The 21,655-nt window shown below is 43.8% G+C and overlaps 1 protein-coding gene across 4 annotated transcripts in view; it reads left to right on the forward strand.

The window, feature by feature from the left end:
- The window catches only part of C7H1orf112 (chromosome 7 C1orf112 homolog), a 674,745-nt gene that overhangs the window by 24,701 nt on the left and 628,389 nt on the right, over positions 1 to 21,655 (forward strand). For 3 of the 4 annotated variants that reach the window (XR_006390915.1, XM_044302156.1, XM_044302158.1), the window contains exons 2-4: positions 17,803 to 17,842; positions 17,920 to 18,008; positions 19,425 to 19,529. Coding sequence is in view for 3 of the 4 variants with exons in the window: in XM_044302156.1 (XP_044158091.1) it covers positions 17,803 to 17,842; positions 17,920 to 18,008; positions 19,425 to 19,529 (234 nt within the window). In the remaining variant the exon portion in view is untranslated. The remainder of the gene's footprint in view (positions 1 to 17,802; positions 17,843 to 17,919; positions 18,009 to 19,424; positions 19,530 to 21,655) is intronic. The other variant, XM_044302157.1, reaches the window with a different exon arrangement.

Raw genomic sequence — 21,655 nt, forward strand, 5'->3', positions numbered from 1 at the left:
AAGGATATCTTTAAATTTTTTGTTATAGCAAACAAATCCATCTGGGCCTGGGGTCTTACCACTAGCCATCAGATCAATTGTTTTGGCTACTACTACAGTAGTAAATGGGGCAATCAGATCGTCAGCTTGTTCTTGAGATATTTTAGGAATTTCTGTTTTACTGAGATATGTCAATAAAATTCTACCTGAGACCTTGTATGATGCTACTGAGACCTTGTATGATGCTACTGAGACCTTGTATGATGCTACTGAGACCTTGTATGATGCTACTATTGTCATATTAAAGCCGGGTAAAGATCCAACTGTGTGTGGCTCTTACAGGCCGATCTCATTGCTAAATTTAGATTACAAAATTCTGACTAGGTTACTGGCCTCCCGTTTGAACAAAGTGATGACGTCTATAGTACATCAGGATCAAGCAGGGTTCATGTCGGGGAGAACCACCTCTGACAATATCAGGAGAGCCCAGGTCATTGCTCAGATAGGAGTAGCGGAGGGTTGTGAATGGGCCCTGGCGTCTCTTGACACGGCCAAGGCCTTTGACTCTGTGGAGTGGCCTTTCCTTTTGCGGATTCTGAAGGAATTTGGGTTTGGACCGGGGTTCATACGGTGGGTTGAGATTTTGTACCAGAGACCTAAGGCGAACATACTAGTGAATGGAACCCAGTCGGACTCGTTTACATTGCATAGAGGCACCAGACAGGGCTGCCCCCTTTCCCCCCTTTGCAGTGGTGATCGAGCACTTAGCCTTGCGTATCAGGCAGGATGAGTCTTTTAAAGGGATCTCTAAAGGGGATAGAGAGGAGAAGATAGGCCTGTACGCGGATGATCTCCTCCTGTTTATGGATGAGCCTGAGCGGACCCTTCCCAGTGCAATTGAGGTAATAGAGAAGTTTGGCACATACTCGGGCTTGCACATAAACTGGACAAAATCAGCTATTATGCCTCTCTGGGATCATGGTTGGCAGGAGTGTATTCACAATTTACCAGTAGTGGACCAGTTTAAGTATCTTGGCATTGTGATCACAAGGGACCCTTGCGCATCCGTGGCGAGAAATATAGACCCGATAGAGTCCCTATTTATTGACAAATTTAAGACATGGAAGGCATTGCCGATTTCGGTGATGGGGAGACTGAATTTAGTTAAAATGATTTTGCTCCCCAAGGGTCTGTATCTCCTGTCGCACGCATGCGCCCCGGTACCTAAGGCCTTTTTTGATAGGCTGCACTCACTGGTGACGGCTTTTGTTTGGGGCAAGGCTAGAAGGAAGCTTTCACTGAAAGTGCTACAGAGATCTAAGACCAGAGGGGGGCAGGGCTCCAGATGGCGACCAAAATGGTCGCCAATGCGACTTAGAATTTACAAATGGCGACAAGACTTTTTAGTCTTGTCGCCATTTGCGACTAGACCCTCCGCGGCAGCTCTGCAGTTGAACAGTGACGGGCACAGGAGCTGATAGTTCTCTGCCGCCGATGTTCTCCTCAGCCTGAGTCAGCTCGGTCACAGCAGACAGAGACGCTGGCAGCAGGGAGGGGAGGGGCTCGGGAGGAGTGTAATCTGATCCTAGAGTGGAGGCTGCTTCTGCCAGCCCCTCCCCTCCCCGCCCACCAACCAATCAGAGCTGAGGCAAGGCAAGCAGTAGCAGCTCTGAGTCACTGACAAGTACAGGGAGAAAGAATCGAATGAGTCGCAGGTGAACTAAGGATCCGACTTAGTTAGTGACTCATTCGATTCTTTCTTAGACTCCCTGTACAGTGTGCCTCCCCAACACCCCAGTATAAGAAACATTGGTGGCACAGTGTGCCCCCCCACACCCCAGTATAAGAAACATTGGTGGCACAGTGTGCCCCCCCACACCCCAGTATAAGAAACATTGGTGGCACAGTGTGCCCCCCCCAGTATAAGAAACATTGGTGGCACAGTGTGCCCCCCCCCAGTATAAGAAACATTGGTGGCACAGTGTGCCCCCCCAACACCCCAGTATAAGAAACATTGGTGGCACAGTGTGCCCCCCCAACACCCCAGTATAAGAAACATTGGTGGGCACAGTGTGCCCCCCCAGTATAAGAAACATTGGTGGCACAGTGTGCCCCCCCAACACCCCAGTATAAGAAACATTGGTGGGCACGGTGTGCCCCCCCCCCCCCCAAACACCCCAGTATAAGAAACATTGGTGGCTCAGTGGGAAGTGCCAATGAGGGTTAAAAAATAATTTTACAAAATTAACTCACCTCCTCCAGTTGATCGCGTAGCTGCCAGTCTCCTGTTCTTTCTTCAGGACCTGTGGTTATGTCACTGAGCTCATCACATGGTCCATTACCATGGTGATGAATCATGTGATGTATCATGTGATGAGCACAGTGATGTCACCACAGGTCCTGAAGAAAGAACAGGAGACGATCAATTGGAGGAGGTGAGTTAATTATTCTTTTTTATTTTTTAACCCTCATTGGCACTGCCCACTACGCCACCAATGTTCATTAAATCAAGGGGGGGGCGCACTGCGCCACCAATGTTTATTATATTGAGGGGGGGCACACTGCGCCACCGATGTTTATTATACTGGGGTGTTGGGGGGTGCGCACTGCGCCACCAATGTTTATTATATTGAGGGGGGGGCATAATGAGCCCCCCAATGTTTATTATACTGGGGTGTTGGGGGGGGGGGGGGGGCGCACTGCGCCACCAATGTTTATTATATTGAGGGGGGCACACTGTGCCACTAATGTTTATTATACTGGAGTGTTGGGGCCGCACTGCGCCACCAATGTTTCTTATATTGGGGGGGGGGGGGGGGCGCACTGCGCCACCAATGCTTATTATACTGGGGTGTTGGGGGGGGGGGGGGGCGGTGCGCACTGCGCCACCAATGTTTATTATATTGGGGGGCACACTGCGCCACCAATGTTTATCAAACTGGGGTGTTGGGGGGGCGCACTACGCCACCAATGTTTATTATATTGACCTTCTACTATGCATTCTGTATTAAGAATGCTATTATTTTCCCTTATAACCATGTTATAAGGGAAAATAATACAGTGAATAGACTTTCATCCTAGCAACCATGAGTGAAATTCGCACCGGATCTGCACTTGCTTGCGGATGCATGCGATTTTCACGCAGCCCCATTAGCTTTATGGGGCCTGCGTTGTGTGAAAAACGCACAACATAGAGCATGCTGCGTAGTGCGATTTTCACGCAACGCACAAGTGATGTGTGAAAATCACCCCTTATGTGCACAGCCCTATAGAAGTGAATGGGTCCGGATTTACTGCGGGTGCATTCCGGTATTTTGAATGCCAGATCCGGCACTAATACATTCCTATGGGAAAAAATGCTGGATTCGGCATTCAGGCAAATCTTCATTTTTTTTTCCGCCGGAGATAAAACCGTAGCATGCTGCGGTTTTATCTTTTGCCTGAACAGTCAAAATGACTGAACTGAAGACATCCTGATGTATCCTGAACGGATTACTCTCTATTCAGAATGCATGGGGATATGCCTGATCAGTTCTTTTCCGATATTGAGCCCCTAGGACTGAACTCCGTGCCGGAAAAGAAAAACACTAGTGTGAAAGTACCCTAAAATATTAAAGGGGTTGTCCAGGTTCAGAGCTGAACCTGGACATCCCTCCATTTTCACCCCGGCAGCCCCCCTGACATGAGCATCGGAGCAGTTCATGCTCCGATGCTCTCCTTTGCCCTGCGCTAAATCGCGCAGGGCAAAGGCATTTTTCTGAGTTCCGGTGACATACCGGGCTCTCTATGGGGCTGACAGGCAGCCCGGTGACGTCACCGGCACTGATGGGCGGGATTTGGCTCTGCCCTAGCCAGTAAAACGGCTAGGGCAGAGCTAAAGCCCGCCCCTCAGAGCCGGTGACGTCACCGAACACACTGCTGGGCGGAAGTTACCGCCCGGCAGTGTGTTATTGTAAACACAAGAGCCTGTGCCCTGCGCGATCTAGCGCAGGGCACTGGAGCGCATCGGAGCATGAGATGCTCTGATGCCAGGCTCAGGAGGGCTGCCGGGGTGAAAATAAGGGTATGTCCGGGTTCAGCTCTGAACCCGGACAACCCCTTTAAGTTTAAATCCCCCCTTTCCCAATTTTACATATAAAATATATAAACAATAGATAAACATATTACATAGCACTGTCCAAACTATTAAATTATTAAAAAATATCTCCTATGCGGTGAGCATTCGCCATTTTTTTTGTCACCTTGTCACCCCAAAAAATAGGATAGGACTGTTCTATCATGGGCCGAATGTTTCATAAAATGTGAAGTGCACGCTGCATTTTTTTGGTGTGTTTTTTTTTTTTTTTTTTTTTTTTTTTTTTGCGCGGTATCGAGTATCGCAATACTTTTTTATGGTGACGAAAGCGAATCAAAATTTTGGTATCAAAATCTGATCTGATCGGCGTAGCGTTGTCACAATACCAAAATTTTGATTCGGTTTCGATTTGGCGACTAAAAATTTGATTTGGCTCCTAAATTTTTCAGTTCAGGAGCCAATGGCTACTAGGTATTATTTTTAGTCTGGAGCACTGGGGGGGCTCCTCTAACCGATTTTTATTTTTTTCTATATTATCTGGCCGGCCATCTGAAGTATATAGCGGCATGGGTGAAACAGGGGGTTTTACCAGGGCCGGAGTACTGGCTGAGGGAACATCTTAGTCTATCTACTCTCTGGCCTGTGCTGGAGTCTCCGGGTTTAGTCTCCGGGAGGTTACTCCCTGCTCACAGACTGGCTAACCAAGCATGTAAAGCGGCCAAATTCAACTCGTATGTGGATTTGCCAGATGTAGTTCCACTCTGGAACAATCCCATGTTCCCACACTTGATAACTCTGGAGGGCTCGTCGACATGGAAAAGGTGTGGGGTGCTGACACTGGCTGAGCTGTATGATGGGGGTGTTTTGCGGACTTTACAGCAACTACAGGAGAAGTTTGAGATTCCCCACACTTTATTTTATAGGTACCTTCAATTAAGGCACGCCCTGAATGCTCAGTTTAGAGGGACGAGTCGCAGTATTTTTAAGTATCCTTTGATAGGAGTGTTGAGATCACAGGGACCTAAGGGCATTACTTCTATATTGTATACATATTTGCTGGGTGATCGCATGATTCTCCAACCATTGGAGGTAGAGGCGAAATGGAAAGCTAACATTCCAATTCTTGATGCTGAAGAATGGTAGGAGGCTTTGCTAGTACCCACTAAGGTTTCCCCATCGGTAAACAATAGGCTGACACAACTGTTCATATTGCATAGGACCTATTTGTCCCCTCTTTGGCTGTATAAAATGGGGAGATCGCCTAGCAGCAGGTGTCATAGATGTCAAGAGGAGAGTGCTGATTTCTGGCACTTGATGTGGGGATGTAGGTATTTACAGGTCTTTTGGGGCAAAGTTGTAGAAATCCTCTCCACAATGGTGCCTGTCCCGATAGGGGTCTGCCCTAAAATATGTATTCTGGGAGTATTGGAGGAGGAACAGTGGACACATTATCAGAAGGTATTTTTGGGGGAGGCTCTCTTTCTGGCCAGAAAGGCAGTAGCTCTGAGGTGGATGGCGGAAAGGTCCCCCTATGGTGGGCCAATGGAAGACCTTGGTGAATCATGCAATGACGATGGAAAAAGTGGTGTATATCCATAGAAAGTGTCCTCAGAAATTTCTGAGTATGGGGGGAGTGGTGCTCTTCTACTCATTTCTTACAACCTATGCATTTGCACTCCGTGTCGGAGGATCCCACTGCGCTGGGTATCTGAACACTAGAGCGCAGGTCTATGGTGCCTTTTGATGTCAGGTTGTGGAACACTGTGGATACTTGCCCAATGCACTGTGTAATTTGATTGTATGCTGTGGAGCTAGTGGCTCCCCTGCGTGGGTTACCACTGCTTCAGAATGTGATGAACCATGTCTGTTGTTAAACTTCAATAAAACGAGTTTAATAAAATAATGGCAAATAAAAATATAAATTTAATTGTAGCTAAAAGTGTCCAACACATCTATCCACTTGAGTTCACACCTTTTTCAGAAGTTTTTCTCGGTCGCCACCTGTTCTTTGCCTCGGTATGTGATCTATAATGCGAAAGCGTAATTGGCTGATATTGTGTTTGGCCTCCTCAAACACTCTGGCAGCTACAAATGTAACCACAAGCTATGTAAATGTTGCATGAATATTACCAATCGCGCTCAAAAGTTCAGAAGCAATTCGACAGGAGAAAAGTTTACCATAAAATGTTTTTAGTTGTTCATCCTCCTATATAGTATACCTGATGGAATGCGAATGTGGAATGCAGTATGAGGCCGTACAATACAGTCTTTGAGAGAGATTGAATAAGCACCACTCGACCATCATGCGGGGTTATCTCAAGCACAGTGTCTCCCGACACTTATTCTCCACCCACAACAAGGACCCATCCAAACTTACAAGTTCACAAATTGAACAAATCACTGAAACTGATAGATTCAAAACATAGTAACAGAGTACATAAGACCGAAAAAAGACAGGCCAATCAGGCAATCTGAATAACTCCCTGGATCAACGATCTCTCTCTCTCTAGTAGCTATAGCCTGTAATATTATTACGCTCCAGAAATACATCCAGGCCCCTCTTGAATACCGTTATTGTACTCACCATCACCACCTCCTCAGGCAGAGAGTTCCATAGTCTCACTGCTCTTACCGTAAAGAATCCTTTTCTATGTTTGTGTACAAACCACCTTTCCGCAGAGGATGTCCCCTCGTCACAGTCCTGGGGATAAATGGCTGATGGGATAGATCTCTGTACTGACCCTGATATATTTATACATATTAATTAGATCTCCCCTCAGTCGTCTTTTTTCTAAAGTGAATAGCCCTAATTTTGATAATCTTTCAGGGTACTGTAGTTGCCCCATTCCAGTTATTACTTTAGATGCCCTCCTCTGGACCTTCTCCAGCTCTGCTATGTCTGCCTTGTTTACAGGAGCCCAGAACTGTACACAGTACTCCATGTGTGGTCTGACTAGCGATTTGTAAAGTGGTAGGACTATGTTCTCATCACGGGAATCTATGCCCCTTCTGATGCAACCCATTATCTTATTGGCCTTAGCAGCTGCCTGACACTGGTATTTGCAGCTTAGTTTGCTGTTTATTAAAATTCCTAGATTCTTTTCCATGTCAGTGTTACCGAGTGTTTTACCATTTAGTATGTACTGGTGACTTGCATTTTTCCTTCCCATGTGCATAACTTTACATTTATCAGTTTTAAACCTCATCTGCCACTTATCTGCCCAAGCCTCCAATCTATCCAGATCCCTCTGTAGTAGTATACTGTCCTCATCAGTGTAAATTACTTTACACAGTTTAGTGTCATCTGCGAAAATTGATACTTTACTATGCAAGCCTTCTACAAGATCATTAATAAATATATTGAAGAGAATAGGGCCCAATACTGACCCCTGAGGTACCCCACTAGTGACAGTGACCCAATCTGAGTGTGTACCGTTAATAACCACCCTCTGTTTTCTATCACTGAGCCAGTTACTTACCCACATACAGACAGTTTCTCCCAGTCCGAGCATTCTCATTTTATATACTAACCTTTTATGTGGTACAGTGTCAAATGCTTTGGAGAAGTCCAGATATACAACATCCATTGATTTGCCGCTGTCAAGTCTAGAACTTACCTCCTCATAGAAACTGATTAAACTAGTTTGACATGACCGATCCCTCACGAAGCCATGCTGATATGGCGTTATTTGCTTATTTCCGTTGAGATGCTCTAATATAGCATCCCTCAGAAAACCTTCAAACAGTTTACCCACAACAGATGTTAAACTTACCGGCCTATAGTTTCCAGGCTCTGTTTTTGGACCCTTTTTGAATATTGGCACCACATTTGCCATGCACCAATCCTGTGGGACATTCCCTGTCAGTATAGAGTCTGCAAATATCAGAAATAAGGGTCTGGCTACGACATTACTTAATTACTTTATGATACGGGGGTGTATGCCATCCGGTCCTGGCGATTTGTCTCTTTTAATCTTTTTAAGTCGCTGATGTACTTCTTCCTGGGTCAGACAGGACACTTTTAATGGGGAATTTATTTTTGCTTTCTGCATGTCATCTGACAGTTTATTATCCTCAGTGAATACATCGGAGAAAAAAAATATTTAACAGCTTTGCTTTCTCCTCATTGCTCTCTGCGACTTCCCCCTCATTGCTCTTTAAAGGGCCGACACCTTCAGATTTATACTTTTTAACATTTATATAATTGAAGAACATTTTAGGGTTAGTTTTACTGTCTTTGGCAATTAATCTCTCGGTCTCTAGTTTGGCCGCTTTTATTTGTTTTTTACATGTTCTATTTTTTTTCTTTATAGTTTTTCAGTGCTTCCGTGCTACCCTCCTGTTCTAGTGTTTTTTCCATGTTTTCTTTTTGTCATTTATTGCTTTCTTTACAGTTCTGTTTATCCACATTGGTTTCTTTTTGTTCCTTAACCTTTTAATCCCATATGGTATGTACCTCTCACAATGAGATTTTAGGATGTTTTTAAAGATATCCCATTTTGTTGCTGTATTTTTATTTTTGAGGACTTTGTCCCAGTTAGTTCGGCCTATGGCCTCTCTTAGTTGGCTAAATTTAGCTTTTTTTGAAAAGGCTACAGAAAAGGGAAATGTTCTGGATCTTCAAACTACAAACCCTGGAACCCCCCCCCCCCCTCCTTCCGATATCTCTCCCTCCTTATTCTCTCCCCCCTCAGTCCCAACCAACTGCACACAATTTCCCACCACCCCATAATATCCTCAACCCTCCTCCCCCCCCCCAATTCTGGCCCTGACACCATCTTATCATATTCCCATCACACTGTACAAATGATTCTCCTTCCCCAGTCCTTCCATCCCAGCAGTCAATCCACCACACATCCTATCCACACTTCCTGCCCTTATCCATTCACCATATATATAGTCAGGTCCATAAATATTGGGACATCGACCCAATTCTAGCATTTTTGGCTCTATGCACCACCACAATGGATTTGAAATGAAACAAACAAGATGTGCTTTAACTGCAGACTGTCAGCTTTAATTTCAGGGTATTTACATCAGTTTGCATATGTGCCTCCCACTTGTTAAGGGACCAAAAGTAATGGGAAAGAATAATGATTGTAAATCAATCTTTCACTTTTCAATACTTAGTTGCAAATCCTTTGCAGTCAATTACAGCCTGAAGTCTGGAACGCATAGACATCACCAGACGCTGGGTTTCATCCCTGGTGATGCTCTGCCAGGCCTCTACTGCAACTGTCTTCAGTTCCTGCTTGTTCTTGGGGCATTTTCCTTTCAGTTTTATCTTCAGCAAGTGAAATGCATGCTCAATCTGAGTCAGGTCAGGTGATTGACTTGGCCATTGCATAACATTCCACTTTCCCTTAAAAAACTCTTTGGTTGCTTTTGCAGTATGCTTTGGGTTATTGTCCTGTGAAGCACCGTCCAATGAGCTCTGAAGCATTTGGCTGAATATGAGCAGATAATATTGCCCGAAACACTTCAGAATTCATCCTGCTGCTTTTGTCACCAGTCACATCATCAATAAATACAAGAGAACATGTTCCATTGGCAGCCATACATGCCCGCGCCATGACACTACCACCACCATGCTTCACTGATGAGGTGGTATTCTTAGGATCATGAGCAGTTCCCTTCCTTCTCCATACACTTCTCTTCCGATCACTCTGGTACAAGTTGATCTTGGTCTCATCTGTCCATAGGATGTTGTTCCAGAACTGTGAATGCTTTTTTAGATGTTGTTTGTCAAACTCTAATCTGGCCTTCCTGTTTTTGAGGCTCACCAATGGTTTACATCTTGTGGTGAACCCTCTGTATTCACTCTGGTGAAGTTGTCTCTTGATTGTTGACTTTGACACACATACACCTACCTCCTGGAGAGTGTTCTTTATCTGGCCAACGGTTGTGAAGGGTGTTTTCTTCACCAGGGAAAGGATTCTTTAGTCATCCACCACAGTTGTTTTCCGTGGTCTTCTGGGTCTTTTGGTGTTGCTGAGCTCACCGGTGTGTTCCTTCTTTTTAAGAATGTTCCAACAGTGGTTTTGGCCACGCCTAATGTTTTTTTTCTATCTCTCTGATGGGTTTGTTGTGTTTTTTTTTTCAGCCTAATGATGGCTTGCTTCACTCATGGTGACAGCTCTTTGAATCTCATTTTAGGGGTTGACCGCAACAGATTCCAAATGCAAATAGCACACTTAAAATGAACTCTGGACCTTTTTATCTGCTCATTGTAACACACGCCCGTGAAACAGCTGAGAAGCCAATTGTCCCATTACATTTGGTCCTGTAACAAGTGGGAGGCACATATGCAAACTTTTAAAATTCCTACACCGTTCACCTCATTTGGATGTAAATATCCTTAATCTAAAGCTGACAGTCTGCAGTTAAAGCCCATCTTGTTCGTTTCATTTAAAATCCATTGTGGTGGTGTATAGAGCCAAAAATGTTAGAATTGTGTTGATGTCCCAATATTTTTGGACCTGGCTGTATGTATGTCTCCATACCGTATATAAGGCCTTTCATACTGATAATCGGCCCTCTGTATATCCCCATCCCCTGACTCCTTGCACATCACTTTACATTACCACACAACATTGTTGTTCAAACTATACTGCCACTGGAGCCAACTAATCGGTGATCAATTATCTTTCTTACCAAATAGGTTTTCAAAAAAACTCTTATGTACAAACTATTCTCTATTTTTTTTTATATACTCCTATATATTATTTATATATATATATATATATATATATATATATATATATATATATATATAATATAATATAATTATACTATGTTTTACTTTTCAAAAATAGTTATTGCTAGTATTTTATATAAAATAGGATTATCTTTGGACACACTATACATATAAGGGCAGTTTGGAGAATTCTAGACATATGATGTTTTTACCCATTTCCTTACTTTTATATACCCATGCTTACTTTTTCTAAATAATATATTCATTTATGCTATTTTTATGTATCTATATAAATATATTTTCTTGCATATCCATTTTATTTGTATGTATGATCTATTTACCCAGGCATTTCCGCATGTCTATTTTATTTATATGCATGCCATTCCCTTATGTATTATTATATTATTATTTTAAATGTTTCCCTTAAACTTCTACATGTTTATTGTCGTATATTTTGAACATGTACCTTTTGGTGTGTCTTTTAGACCTGGGTCAGAAGTACCCCGAAACGCTTTGTCTACCAATAAACCTGAAAATTGCAAATTACCCAGTTGTGCACCTCCTACTGTCCATACATTCAACCAAAAAACTCAAGCATCCTTTCTTTTAGTTTCTGCATTATCATCATTCGGCAGAGGGATGAATACTGGCACTCTAGAATGTTAGACCCTCACTACCGGTTCAAAATGGGGTCTTTTTTGTTTTTGTTTTCACCTGTGAGGGATGAAGAACTCAACTACTATAGAGACATCCTTTTGTAGTTGGTTGGTTGCTGCCTAGGTGTGCCCATCGCCCATCCTCACAAAGGTTTAACTGGGGGGACCCTTCAAGCTCACGCTCCAATGCCATGACTGCTGGAGGGGGATAGGGGGCAGGAGCAGCACCAGCTCCATCAGCAGCAACTTATGTCTTGTGCCTTTGATGAGCTATCAACTGAAGAAACCACCCAGCAGCAGGTGGTGGCATACTTGGACTCCACCCTGTCACCACAAATCCCAAATCTCCTAGACTACTGGGCAGCCAAACCTGAATTTTAGCCATAACTTGCCGAGTTTGCCCTGTGCAGTGTGGCAACAGAGCAGGTGTTTAGTGCAGCGGGTGGTGTATTTACTAGGAAGAGAGCTCGCCTTTCAACACTAAATGTTGCCAGACAAACCATTATAACGAATCAAGCCTGAATCCACTCGGATTTCTAGACACTGATGCAACAGACTGGATCATTTTGGCAGTAATGATCCCTGACTCTATTGTGCTGCCACACCAGAACATTGTGACAAATTGTCTGTTACGTGCTGCTGCCACAATTTTGATGCTGGCACCCTCCTGATGCCACACACCTGCTGCTTTTACTGCCTTTTTGTCCTACTGTGACCTGCCACCATCTTGTGCTGTTACTGCATCTGCTGTTGCCCCCCCCCCCCCCACTCTGTTCCGGGGCCACTATCTCGCTGTTACCACCCTCACCAGTCTGTTGTAGAGCCGCTAGTGTCTCTATTTGGCAGTGTTAACATCACCATTTATTTTGCTGTTCTTTTGATCCGTCAGAAGAACTGAAAATTAACCAAAAAAAGGGTCCTGCTGTTTCATTTGCCATAAGGCCTCTATCACATGGTCAGAATTTTGCATCAGGATTTCATCATGATTTGGAAGCCAAAAGCAGGTGTGTGTCCAAAACACAGAAGATTAGAAAATATTTCCATCAGGTGTTATCTCTGTTTTGTGCCCATTCCTATTTTTGACTTACAAATACTGATCAAATGCTGATGGTTTGAAGGCAGATGCTCACAATACAGGAACTGCCTTTTTTTAATCTGACGGATCAGAATGGAAAAATGAACAGTGATGTGAACACAGCCTTACTGCTAACCCCTTCCCACTGTCATGGGGCCACTACTTGAATCTTGGTTAGGTCCCCACTGATAAATTTAGACCTGAAGCTAACATTGACCTGCAAGGCTGAGTTCAAGCTTCTGTTATTTGGTCAGTTATTTCCATCACTTAGGCTATATGCACACAACGTCACTTTTTTTGCGGTCCGCAAAACACTGATGGCACAGGCAGCCTTTAATATAACTGCCTATTCTTGTCCGCATCTTTTGCAGCCCCATTGAAGTGAATGGGTCCACATCTGAGCCACCAAAACTGCGGCTTGGTTGCAGACCAAAAACGACGGCCGTGTGCATGAGACCTTATTGTAAGCCAAATTCAGGAGCCAAGCCTGCTCTCGAATTGCGTGTCATGAATAGATATGCACCTATTCTATGGTTTTGACCCGTACCTGCTTCGGGCTGACAATAACTAATGAGAATATCTGACCAAATATGTGACGTGTGAACTAAGCCTAAAGCCTCATGCACACGACCGTTCTGTTTTTTTTTTGCGGTTCGCAAACCATGGATCTGCAAAAAAACGGAAGCCGCCAGTGTGCCTTCCGCTATTTGCGGAACGGGCGGCCCATTGAAGAAATGCCTATTCTTGTCCGCAAAACGGACAAGAATAGCACGTTATATTTTTTTTGCGGGGCTATGGAACGGAGCAACGGATGCGGACAGCACACAGAGTGCTGTCCGCATCATTTGTGGCCCCATTGAAGTGAATGGGTCTGCATCCGAGCCGCCAAAACGGGGCTCTGATGCGGACCAAAACGGCCGTGTGCATGAGGCCTTAGTCACTCTACAGCTAACAGAAGGAATTTTAACCACCTCAGCTCCCCTAGCTTAAACCCCCTTAATGAACAGACCACTTTTTAAAATTCTGCACTACACTACTTTCACGGTTTCTGATCCCCCATGACAGTGCGTCACTCACAGATCCCCCATGACAGTGCGTCACTCACAGATCCCCCATGACAGTGCGTCACTCACAGATCCCCCATGACAGTGCGTCACTCACAGATCCCCCATGACAGTGCGTCACTCACAGATCCCCCATGACAGTGCGTCACTCACAGATCCCCCATGACAGTGCGTCACTCACAGATCCCCCATGACAGTGCGTCACTCACAGATCCCCCATGACAGTGCGTCACTCACAGATCCCCCATGACAGTGCGTCACTCACAGATCCCCCATGACAGTGCGTCACTCACAGATCCCCCATGACAGTGCGTCACTCACAGATCCCCCATGACAGTGCGTCACTCACAGATCCCCCATGACAGTGCGTCACTCACAGATCCCCCATGACAGTGCGTCACCCACAGATCCCCCATGACAGTGCGTCACCCACAGATCCCCCATGACAGTGCGTCACCCACAGATCCCCCATGACAGTGCGTCACCCACAGATCCCCCATGACAGTGCGTCACCCACAGACCACAATTAGTTCAAAACCCACCAAAAGCGCACCTTTTGGTTAAAAATAATTTTTTTATTTTCCTCCTCAAAAACCTAGGTGCGTCTTATAGGGCGAAAAATATGGTACTTTTTTTTTGTTATTAACCGAAATTGACCAAATTTTTTTTCACTTTCAGTTGTAATTTTTCTTTTTTTAAACTACATTTCTATATAAATTTTTCTCTAAAACTTATTGTTCTACATGTCTTTGATTAAAAAAAAATGCAATAAGTGTATATTTATTGGTTTGCGCAAAAGTTATAGCGTTTATAAACTATGGTACAAAAATGTGAATTTCCGCATTTTGAAGCTTACTTTCTGAGCACCTGTCATGTTTCCTGAGGTTCTACGATGCACAGACAGTAGAAACACCCCACAAATGACCCCATTTCGGAAAATAGACACCCTAAGGTATTCGCTCATGGTCATAGTGAGTTCATGAAAGTTTTTATTTTTTGTCACAAGTTAGCGGAAAATGATTTTATTTTTTATTTTTCTTACAAAGTCTCATATTCCACTAACTTGTGACAATTTTATTTTTTTTTTTACATGAACTCACCATACCCCTCATGTAATACCTTGGGGTGTCGTCTTTCCAAAATGGGGTCACTTGTGAGGGTATTTATACTGCCCTGGCATTTTAGGGGCCCTAAAGCGTGGGAAGAAGTCTGGAATATAAATGTCTAAAAATTTTTACACATTTGGATTCCGTGAGGGGTATGGTGAGTTCATGTGAGATTTTTTTTTTTTTGTCACAAGTTAGTGGAATATGAGACTTTGAAAGAAAAAAAATATATATTTATATAAATTTCCGCTAACTTGTGCCAAATAAAATAAATCTTCTTTGAACTCGCCATGCCCCTCAAAAGTGATCTTTATAGCGCCGCAGCGATTTTACAGTGTTTTTGCAGTGATCAGAAAAAGAAAACTGCGGTGGGGCAGACTGAACGTAAGTGTACGCACAAGATCAGGCCTGATCGGGCGAGCACTGCGTTTTTTGTAGAGCCTATAGAACATGTCCTATTCTTGTCCGCAATTGCGGACAAGAAAGGGCATTTTCTATATAGTTCTGGCAATGTGTGGATCCTCAAAAAGCGGAAAGCACATTGCCGGTGTCCGTGTTTTGCAGATCCGCGTTGTCCGTGTCTTGCGGATCCGCAAAACACATATGGACTTCTGAATGGAGCCTTACAGGCGGGTTATCAATGACAGGGGGGTGATCAGGGGTTAATAAGGGGTTAATAAGTGACGGGGGGGGGGGTTTAGTTTGGTGCTACTTATTATAGAGCTGCCTGTGTCCTCTGGTGGTCGATCCAAGCAAAAGGGACCACCAGAGGACCAGGTAGCAGGTTTATAAGACTGTGTTAACAAAAAATCGCATATACAGCCTGCCAGCCGCTGGCAGGCTGTAGATCCACTCGTTTACCTTCCGATCCTGTGAACGCGCGCTCCTTTGTGCGAGAGGATGCGCCGGCGCGTCCAGGAGGAACAGACCACCCGCAATCCTGCGTTAGGCGGTCGGGTAGTGGTTAAAAGCATGCGTTTTTGCACATGGATTAAAAGAACTTTTTTTTTTTTTCTTCTCTCTCCACTAATTCCATGTCCTTATTTTGTTCCACTAAATAGTCATTGTAGGGGTGTCCAGTTTTTTTTTTACCTCTCTTTACTGAAGGCTGCTGTTTGTTTTTCTTATGCTTTAACTGGGGTTAGCTAGGAATGTTGGTGGCCTGAACGTCAATATATGTGACTAGCCTGTCATTCTGATGCACTGTAACTGTTTTGCTACCAGAAATGACTAGTTATGCATGTTGCTGCATCGCACAGTGGTGTACACAGAGATGCATTCTCCCTAAAGTTTAACTGCAGGCTGGGATAGTGTAATGACCGGCAACACGCACAGGGAGGAAAACAGGGAAAGCCCTGCCCAAGGGAGAGGGAAAGGTGGTGACCCCTAACTCACCTTGCAGCTGGCACCTGCCTGCCCTGACGTCCCTAGACGGGTTCCTCACCCGTGCGGCGATCACGTGCCTAAACCCTGGCTTTCCCTGAAATGAGCCCTAGATAATGAACGGGCCGGTGGGATCGCTAGTCCTCACCACTGCACTAAGAGGGAAACACCAGGGAGAGGACAGACAAACACAAACACCCAGGTGGACGGCAACAATTGTCCACAAAGGTCCAACAGGGATCCGGAGGGTAGCGTTCTAAGGCAACACTCAGAGAACGCAGCAACACAGCTCCAGTGGGTCAGAATAGATGTCCAGGCAGGAGGCTCTATATCTGGCAACCAGAGAAGTGTGAGAGGGGAATATAAGGAGGATTGGGAGTGCTGGACAAGGAACAGCTGAGAGAAGGAGCTACGGATCCCTGAGTGAGCCAAAAGGGTTTGTAAAGCAAACCCAGAAAGCTACAATAAGGAAACTTCCCTATCTGACATAGAGCGTGCAGCCAACCGCTGCGACCTCCTGACCCCGGGTACAACGGAGTCAGGCGTGGCTCTTGACACCCTTGTGACAGATAGACCTGAATTAAATACGCTTCATGACAAATTATTGGTTTATCTCTAGTCATCGATATCACCACCTCGCCGATCAGTTGGTTGAAGAGAAGTGCGCGCTCCATGTGAGCGCAGCCTTCCCATCGATGTTTTCTTGCTCGCTGTTGATGTTGCAGCAGCAAGCAGGTGTAATTAAAAACGGTTTCATTCATTTCAATTGGATGGCTCATTCCTACACACTTGAATGGGAAAGAGCCGTCCCACTGAAATGAATGGGACGGCTTTTAATAACACCTGCTCGATGGCGAGCAGGTAAATAATGATGGGAAGGCTGCGCTCTCACGGAGCGTGGCCATTTCTTCCAACTAGCTGATCGGCAGGGGTGCTAAGAGTTGGATCCCCACCAATCTGATTTTGATGACTTATCCTTAGGATAGGTCATGAATATTAAAATCCCAGAAAACCCCTTTAACAGCATATAGAAATATGCGTTCTAGCAGGGATCAGGCTGCTTTCACACTAGCGGCAGGACGGATCCAACAGGCTGTTCACCCTGTCGGATCCGTCCTGCCGCTATTTTGCCATGCCGCCAGACTGCCGCTCAGTCCCCATTGACTATAATGGGGACGGGGGGCGGAGCTCCGATGCAGCACAGTGAGAGGCTGCTGAACTAAAAGTACTACATGTCCGACTTTAGTCCGGCGGCCTCTCGCTGTGGACTGCCGTGCTGTGCTGGAGCTCCGCCCCCGTCCCTATTATAGTCAATGGGGACGAAGCGGCAGCACGGCAAAATAGCGACAGGACTGATCCAACAGGGTGAACAACCTGTCTGATCCGTCCTGCCGCTAGTGTGAAAATACCCTAAGCTATGAACATAATCTGTTGTGAATTGTGGATCCTGTGTTTATCTATATTTAGGTCATATCTGTCATTGTAAGATTATTAGATGACCACGGAGAAGTTATCTGTACAGACCAAGTAATTGCTGTAATTTTAGTGATATGGAAAAAAATAAATAAAAATAATCGAAAAACTTTTTAAGATATGAAAGTGGATTTAAAACTACCGGTAGATCTTTTTCTGATACATTACCTTGAAATACCAAAATGTATGCTAAAAATAACTGTAGAATATGGACTATGGCAGGTTTTGTGTAGTTTTTAAAATGGGTACGCTAATAAAATATGGCAATTCATTGTTTTCCTTAATAATTCATACTCCATGTTTCAATGTTCAAATGATGGGAAGGAAAAAATACGTAAGTAAATAGAAATTTTAAAAAAATTACACTTTGTTGGTTTCCGGTTTGTAAAGTTTCACCCCCCACTCTTTTAGGATTGTTCAGAATTGTTACAGAAATGTTTATGCCTCACATCAGTATTTTGGCATTAGAACGTGATTTATTTCAACAACTTCTACCAAAGGTAACAAACCCAGAATTACACATCTGAACACCTATGACGTAAATGTCCTTTGTCAGGCTAGTTTTTTTGTTTTGTTTTTTGTTTATTTTGTGCCTGTTTAATTTGTTTGTAAAAAAGAAAAAAAATGTTATTAACATTTAGCTGTCATGTCTTGTTTCACAGCATGTTGTCATGTCTTGTGTTTAATTTCACATGGACAGCACTTAAAGGGTTTCTACCACCAGAAATACTGTTATGTAGCCGACATTAGCAATGTGCACTACATAACAGTATGTTTCTGACATTTGTTCCTGCAGCCGTTTTTGTAAAATAACCACTTTTATAATATGCTAATGAGCCTCTAGGTGCTACGTGGTCGTAAAATCAGCACCTAGAGGCTCTGTCTACTCACCCTTTATCCCGCCTAGGTCCCCTTTTCTGCTCGCCCTGCTCCCCTTAATTGATGTCACTATTCCCTGCATCGCAGACTAAATCACGCGCCTGCACAGTTCACTATTGTATTTGGCGAAGGCGCAGTGAATGATGCGCTCCTGGTGCCGGATTCCTCACTGCACCTGCGCCGACTATGTCACAGTGAGGAAGCCGGCATTAGGAGAGCGGCCTTCACTCACTGCGCGAATACAGAAGTGAACAGCGCAGGATTTCGTCTGGTGAGCGCAGCTAGCCAGCAGTTTTCCAAGCAAAGCGCCATCCATTGTACTGGCTGTGTTTTGGTATTGCAGCTCAGTCCCATTCACTTTGATGGGCCTGAGTTTAAACTAGGCCATGTGATTGATTTATAGTGACATTACATGGTCTAGGATGGGCTTATCAGCGGGAGTCTCAGCAATATAAATTCCAGGATAACCCCATTTAAACATGGTATCAAGGAGCACAAGGACAGACTTAAAAACTAACCCTATATAGCCCAAGCAAAACTGTGTATGTATGTGTATATGTATGTGTGTGTGTATGTATGTATATATATATATATATATATATATATATATATGTGTATATATATATATATATATATATATATATATATTTATTATAATTATTATTAGTGTTATGATTGGTGAACTGATCTTTTTAAGAAACTTTCCCTTAATATTAACCACAGTGTAAAGTTCTCTCTATAGTACCGTCACCTAGGTTTGGTACACATCCTCACTTTGGATGAAATCATGTACCCATATCAATATGAGGTGGCAAGGAATGGAGAGGTCCAGAAAAAAATGAAATGGCAAAGAATTGGTAACGTTTACAAATTTTAAAATTTATAATATTTTGGCTGCCTAACCCTACTTGTAAATGTTGGAAAAACACTTTGATCCATGTTCATAATAGATCCTCTAGGATACTGTATTATTTAAGATAAATTCTGTTGATATTTATTTAGATAATTTACTTTTTGATGGCTATTTTTTTCTTTAGGCTGTAAAGCATTTTCACAATTTAGTATTTGAAATCTCAAGCCAGGCATCCCAGTTATCAAGTCAAAATACTGAAATGAAAAACCTATTGCGGAATATTCTTAAGGTATTTATCCCAATTATCACTACAATTGTCAGCATATATGCTAATGATTTTTGATTACAGAAATAATTTAATAGAACAAATATTCCAGTGAGTAGGAAAAATCATAAATTACCCGAGTAAAAAGTTGGGAAAAATAAGAAATACTCACAATAAATGTATGATAGTAACATAGTACATAAGGCCGAAAAAAGACATTTGTCCATCCAGTTCGGCCTGTTATCCCGCAAGTTGATCCAGAGGAAGACCCCTCTCTAGTAGCTATAGCCTGTAATATTATAAGGCTCCAGAAATACGTCCATGGCCCTCTTGAATTCCTGATAAATGAAGAAAATAAAAAAATCACATATAGTATTGCCGTGTCCGTAACGACCTGATCTATAAAAGCATCTTGGTAATAATGCCGCATGGTAAATGCAGTAAAAAACAAACAAACGATAGAACTGATGTTTTTTGTCCCCTCCCCTTCCAAAAAAGTTGATAAAAAAAAATCAAATGCATCCCAAAATGATACCAATACAAACCACAGCCTATCACGCAAAAAATAAGCTCTTGTACTGCTACATGGGTGAAAAAATAAAAATGTTAGGGTACTTTCACACTAGCGTTTTCCCTTTTCCGCCATAGACTTCCGTCCTAGGGGCTCTACCGGAAAAGAACTGATCAATTTTATCCTAATGCATTCTGAATGGAGAGCAATCCGTTCAGGATGCATCAGGATGTCTTCAGTTCAGTCTTTTTGACTTTTCAGGACAGAGATAATGCCGCAGCATGCTGCGGTTTTATCTCCGGCCAAAAAAGCTGAACACTTGCCTAAATACCTGATCTGCAATTTTCTTCCATAGGAATGTATTAGTGGCGGATCCGGCATTCAAATTGCCACATTGATGGATCCAGTATTCCGGTCTACACATGCGCAGGCCTTTAGAAATGTGAAAAAAAAAATACCAGATCAGTTTTGCCGAATGACACTGGAAAAAACTGTTCCGGTATTGCAATGCATTTTTCTGACTAATCAGGCATTTTTAACCCCTTAGGGACCGGGCTCATTTTCACCTCACCGCATTTTTAACCCCTTAGGGACTGGGCTCACCTATCACAATCTCTCCTCCCTGCTTGTTGCTGACTCAAGACGGGCTTTTAGATTTTTAATTGAACCTGTGTCCTGCAGAAAGTAGAGTACTATGTGCGGTGGGAGCCCTCAGACCTACACTAATCAAAACGTTTGATATGCGGCTATGATATATAAAGTTTCAGTGATTTTATGTAAAATATTATTCTGATATTATCCCTTGATATTCCATCTGTGTAACTTAACAAGCTGATTCTACATTCCATGTGTCATTAGACTGTTAAAAGGTTTTTCACCTATTATTAGAAATTAACATTTTAGGCCTCTTTCACACTTGGGTTGTCCGGATCCGGCGCGTACTCCACTTGCCGGAATTACACGCCGGATCCGGAAAAACGCAAGTGTACTGAAAGCATTTGAAGACGGATCCATCTTAAAAATGTATTCAGTGTTACTATGGCAGCCAGGACGCTATTAAAGTCCTGGTTGCCATAGTAGTAGTGGGGAGCGGGGGAGCAATATACTTACCGTCCGTGCAGCTACCGGGGCGCTCCAGAATCACGTCAGAGCGCCCGATGCGCATGGATGACGTTTCCATGCGATCACGTCATCCATGCTCGTGGGGCGCCCTGACGTCACTCTGGAGCGCCCCGGGAGCCGCACGGATGGTAAGTATACTGCTCTCCCACTCCCCACTACACTTTACCATGGCTGCCAGCACTTTAGCGTCCCAGCAGCCATGGTAACCATTCAGAAAAAGCTAAACGTCGGATCCGCCAATGCGCCGAAACGACGTTTAGCTTAAGGCCGGATCCGGATCAATGCCTTTCAATAGGCATTAATTCTGGATCCGGCCTTGCGGCAAGTGTTCAGGATTTCTCTCCATTCAGAATGCATTAGGATAAAACTGATCAGGATTCTTCCGGCATAGAGCCCCGACGACGGAACTCTATGCCAGAAGAAAAGAACGCAGGTGTGAAAGAGCCCTTATTTACAATTATTTGATTTGCCTCTACAATGAAGGGATTAAGTTTAAAAATGTTTTTAGTTCCTCACA

Source organism: Bufo gargarizans, chromosome 7 (genome assembly GCF_014858855.1).
Source record: "Bufo gargarizans isolate SCDJY-AF-19 chromosome 7, ASM1485885v1, whole genome shotgun sequence".
In the NCBI taxonomy this organism is placed as follows: domain Eukaryota; kingdom Metazoa; phylum Chordata; class Amphibia; order Anura; family Bufonidae; genus Bufo; species Bufo gargarizans.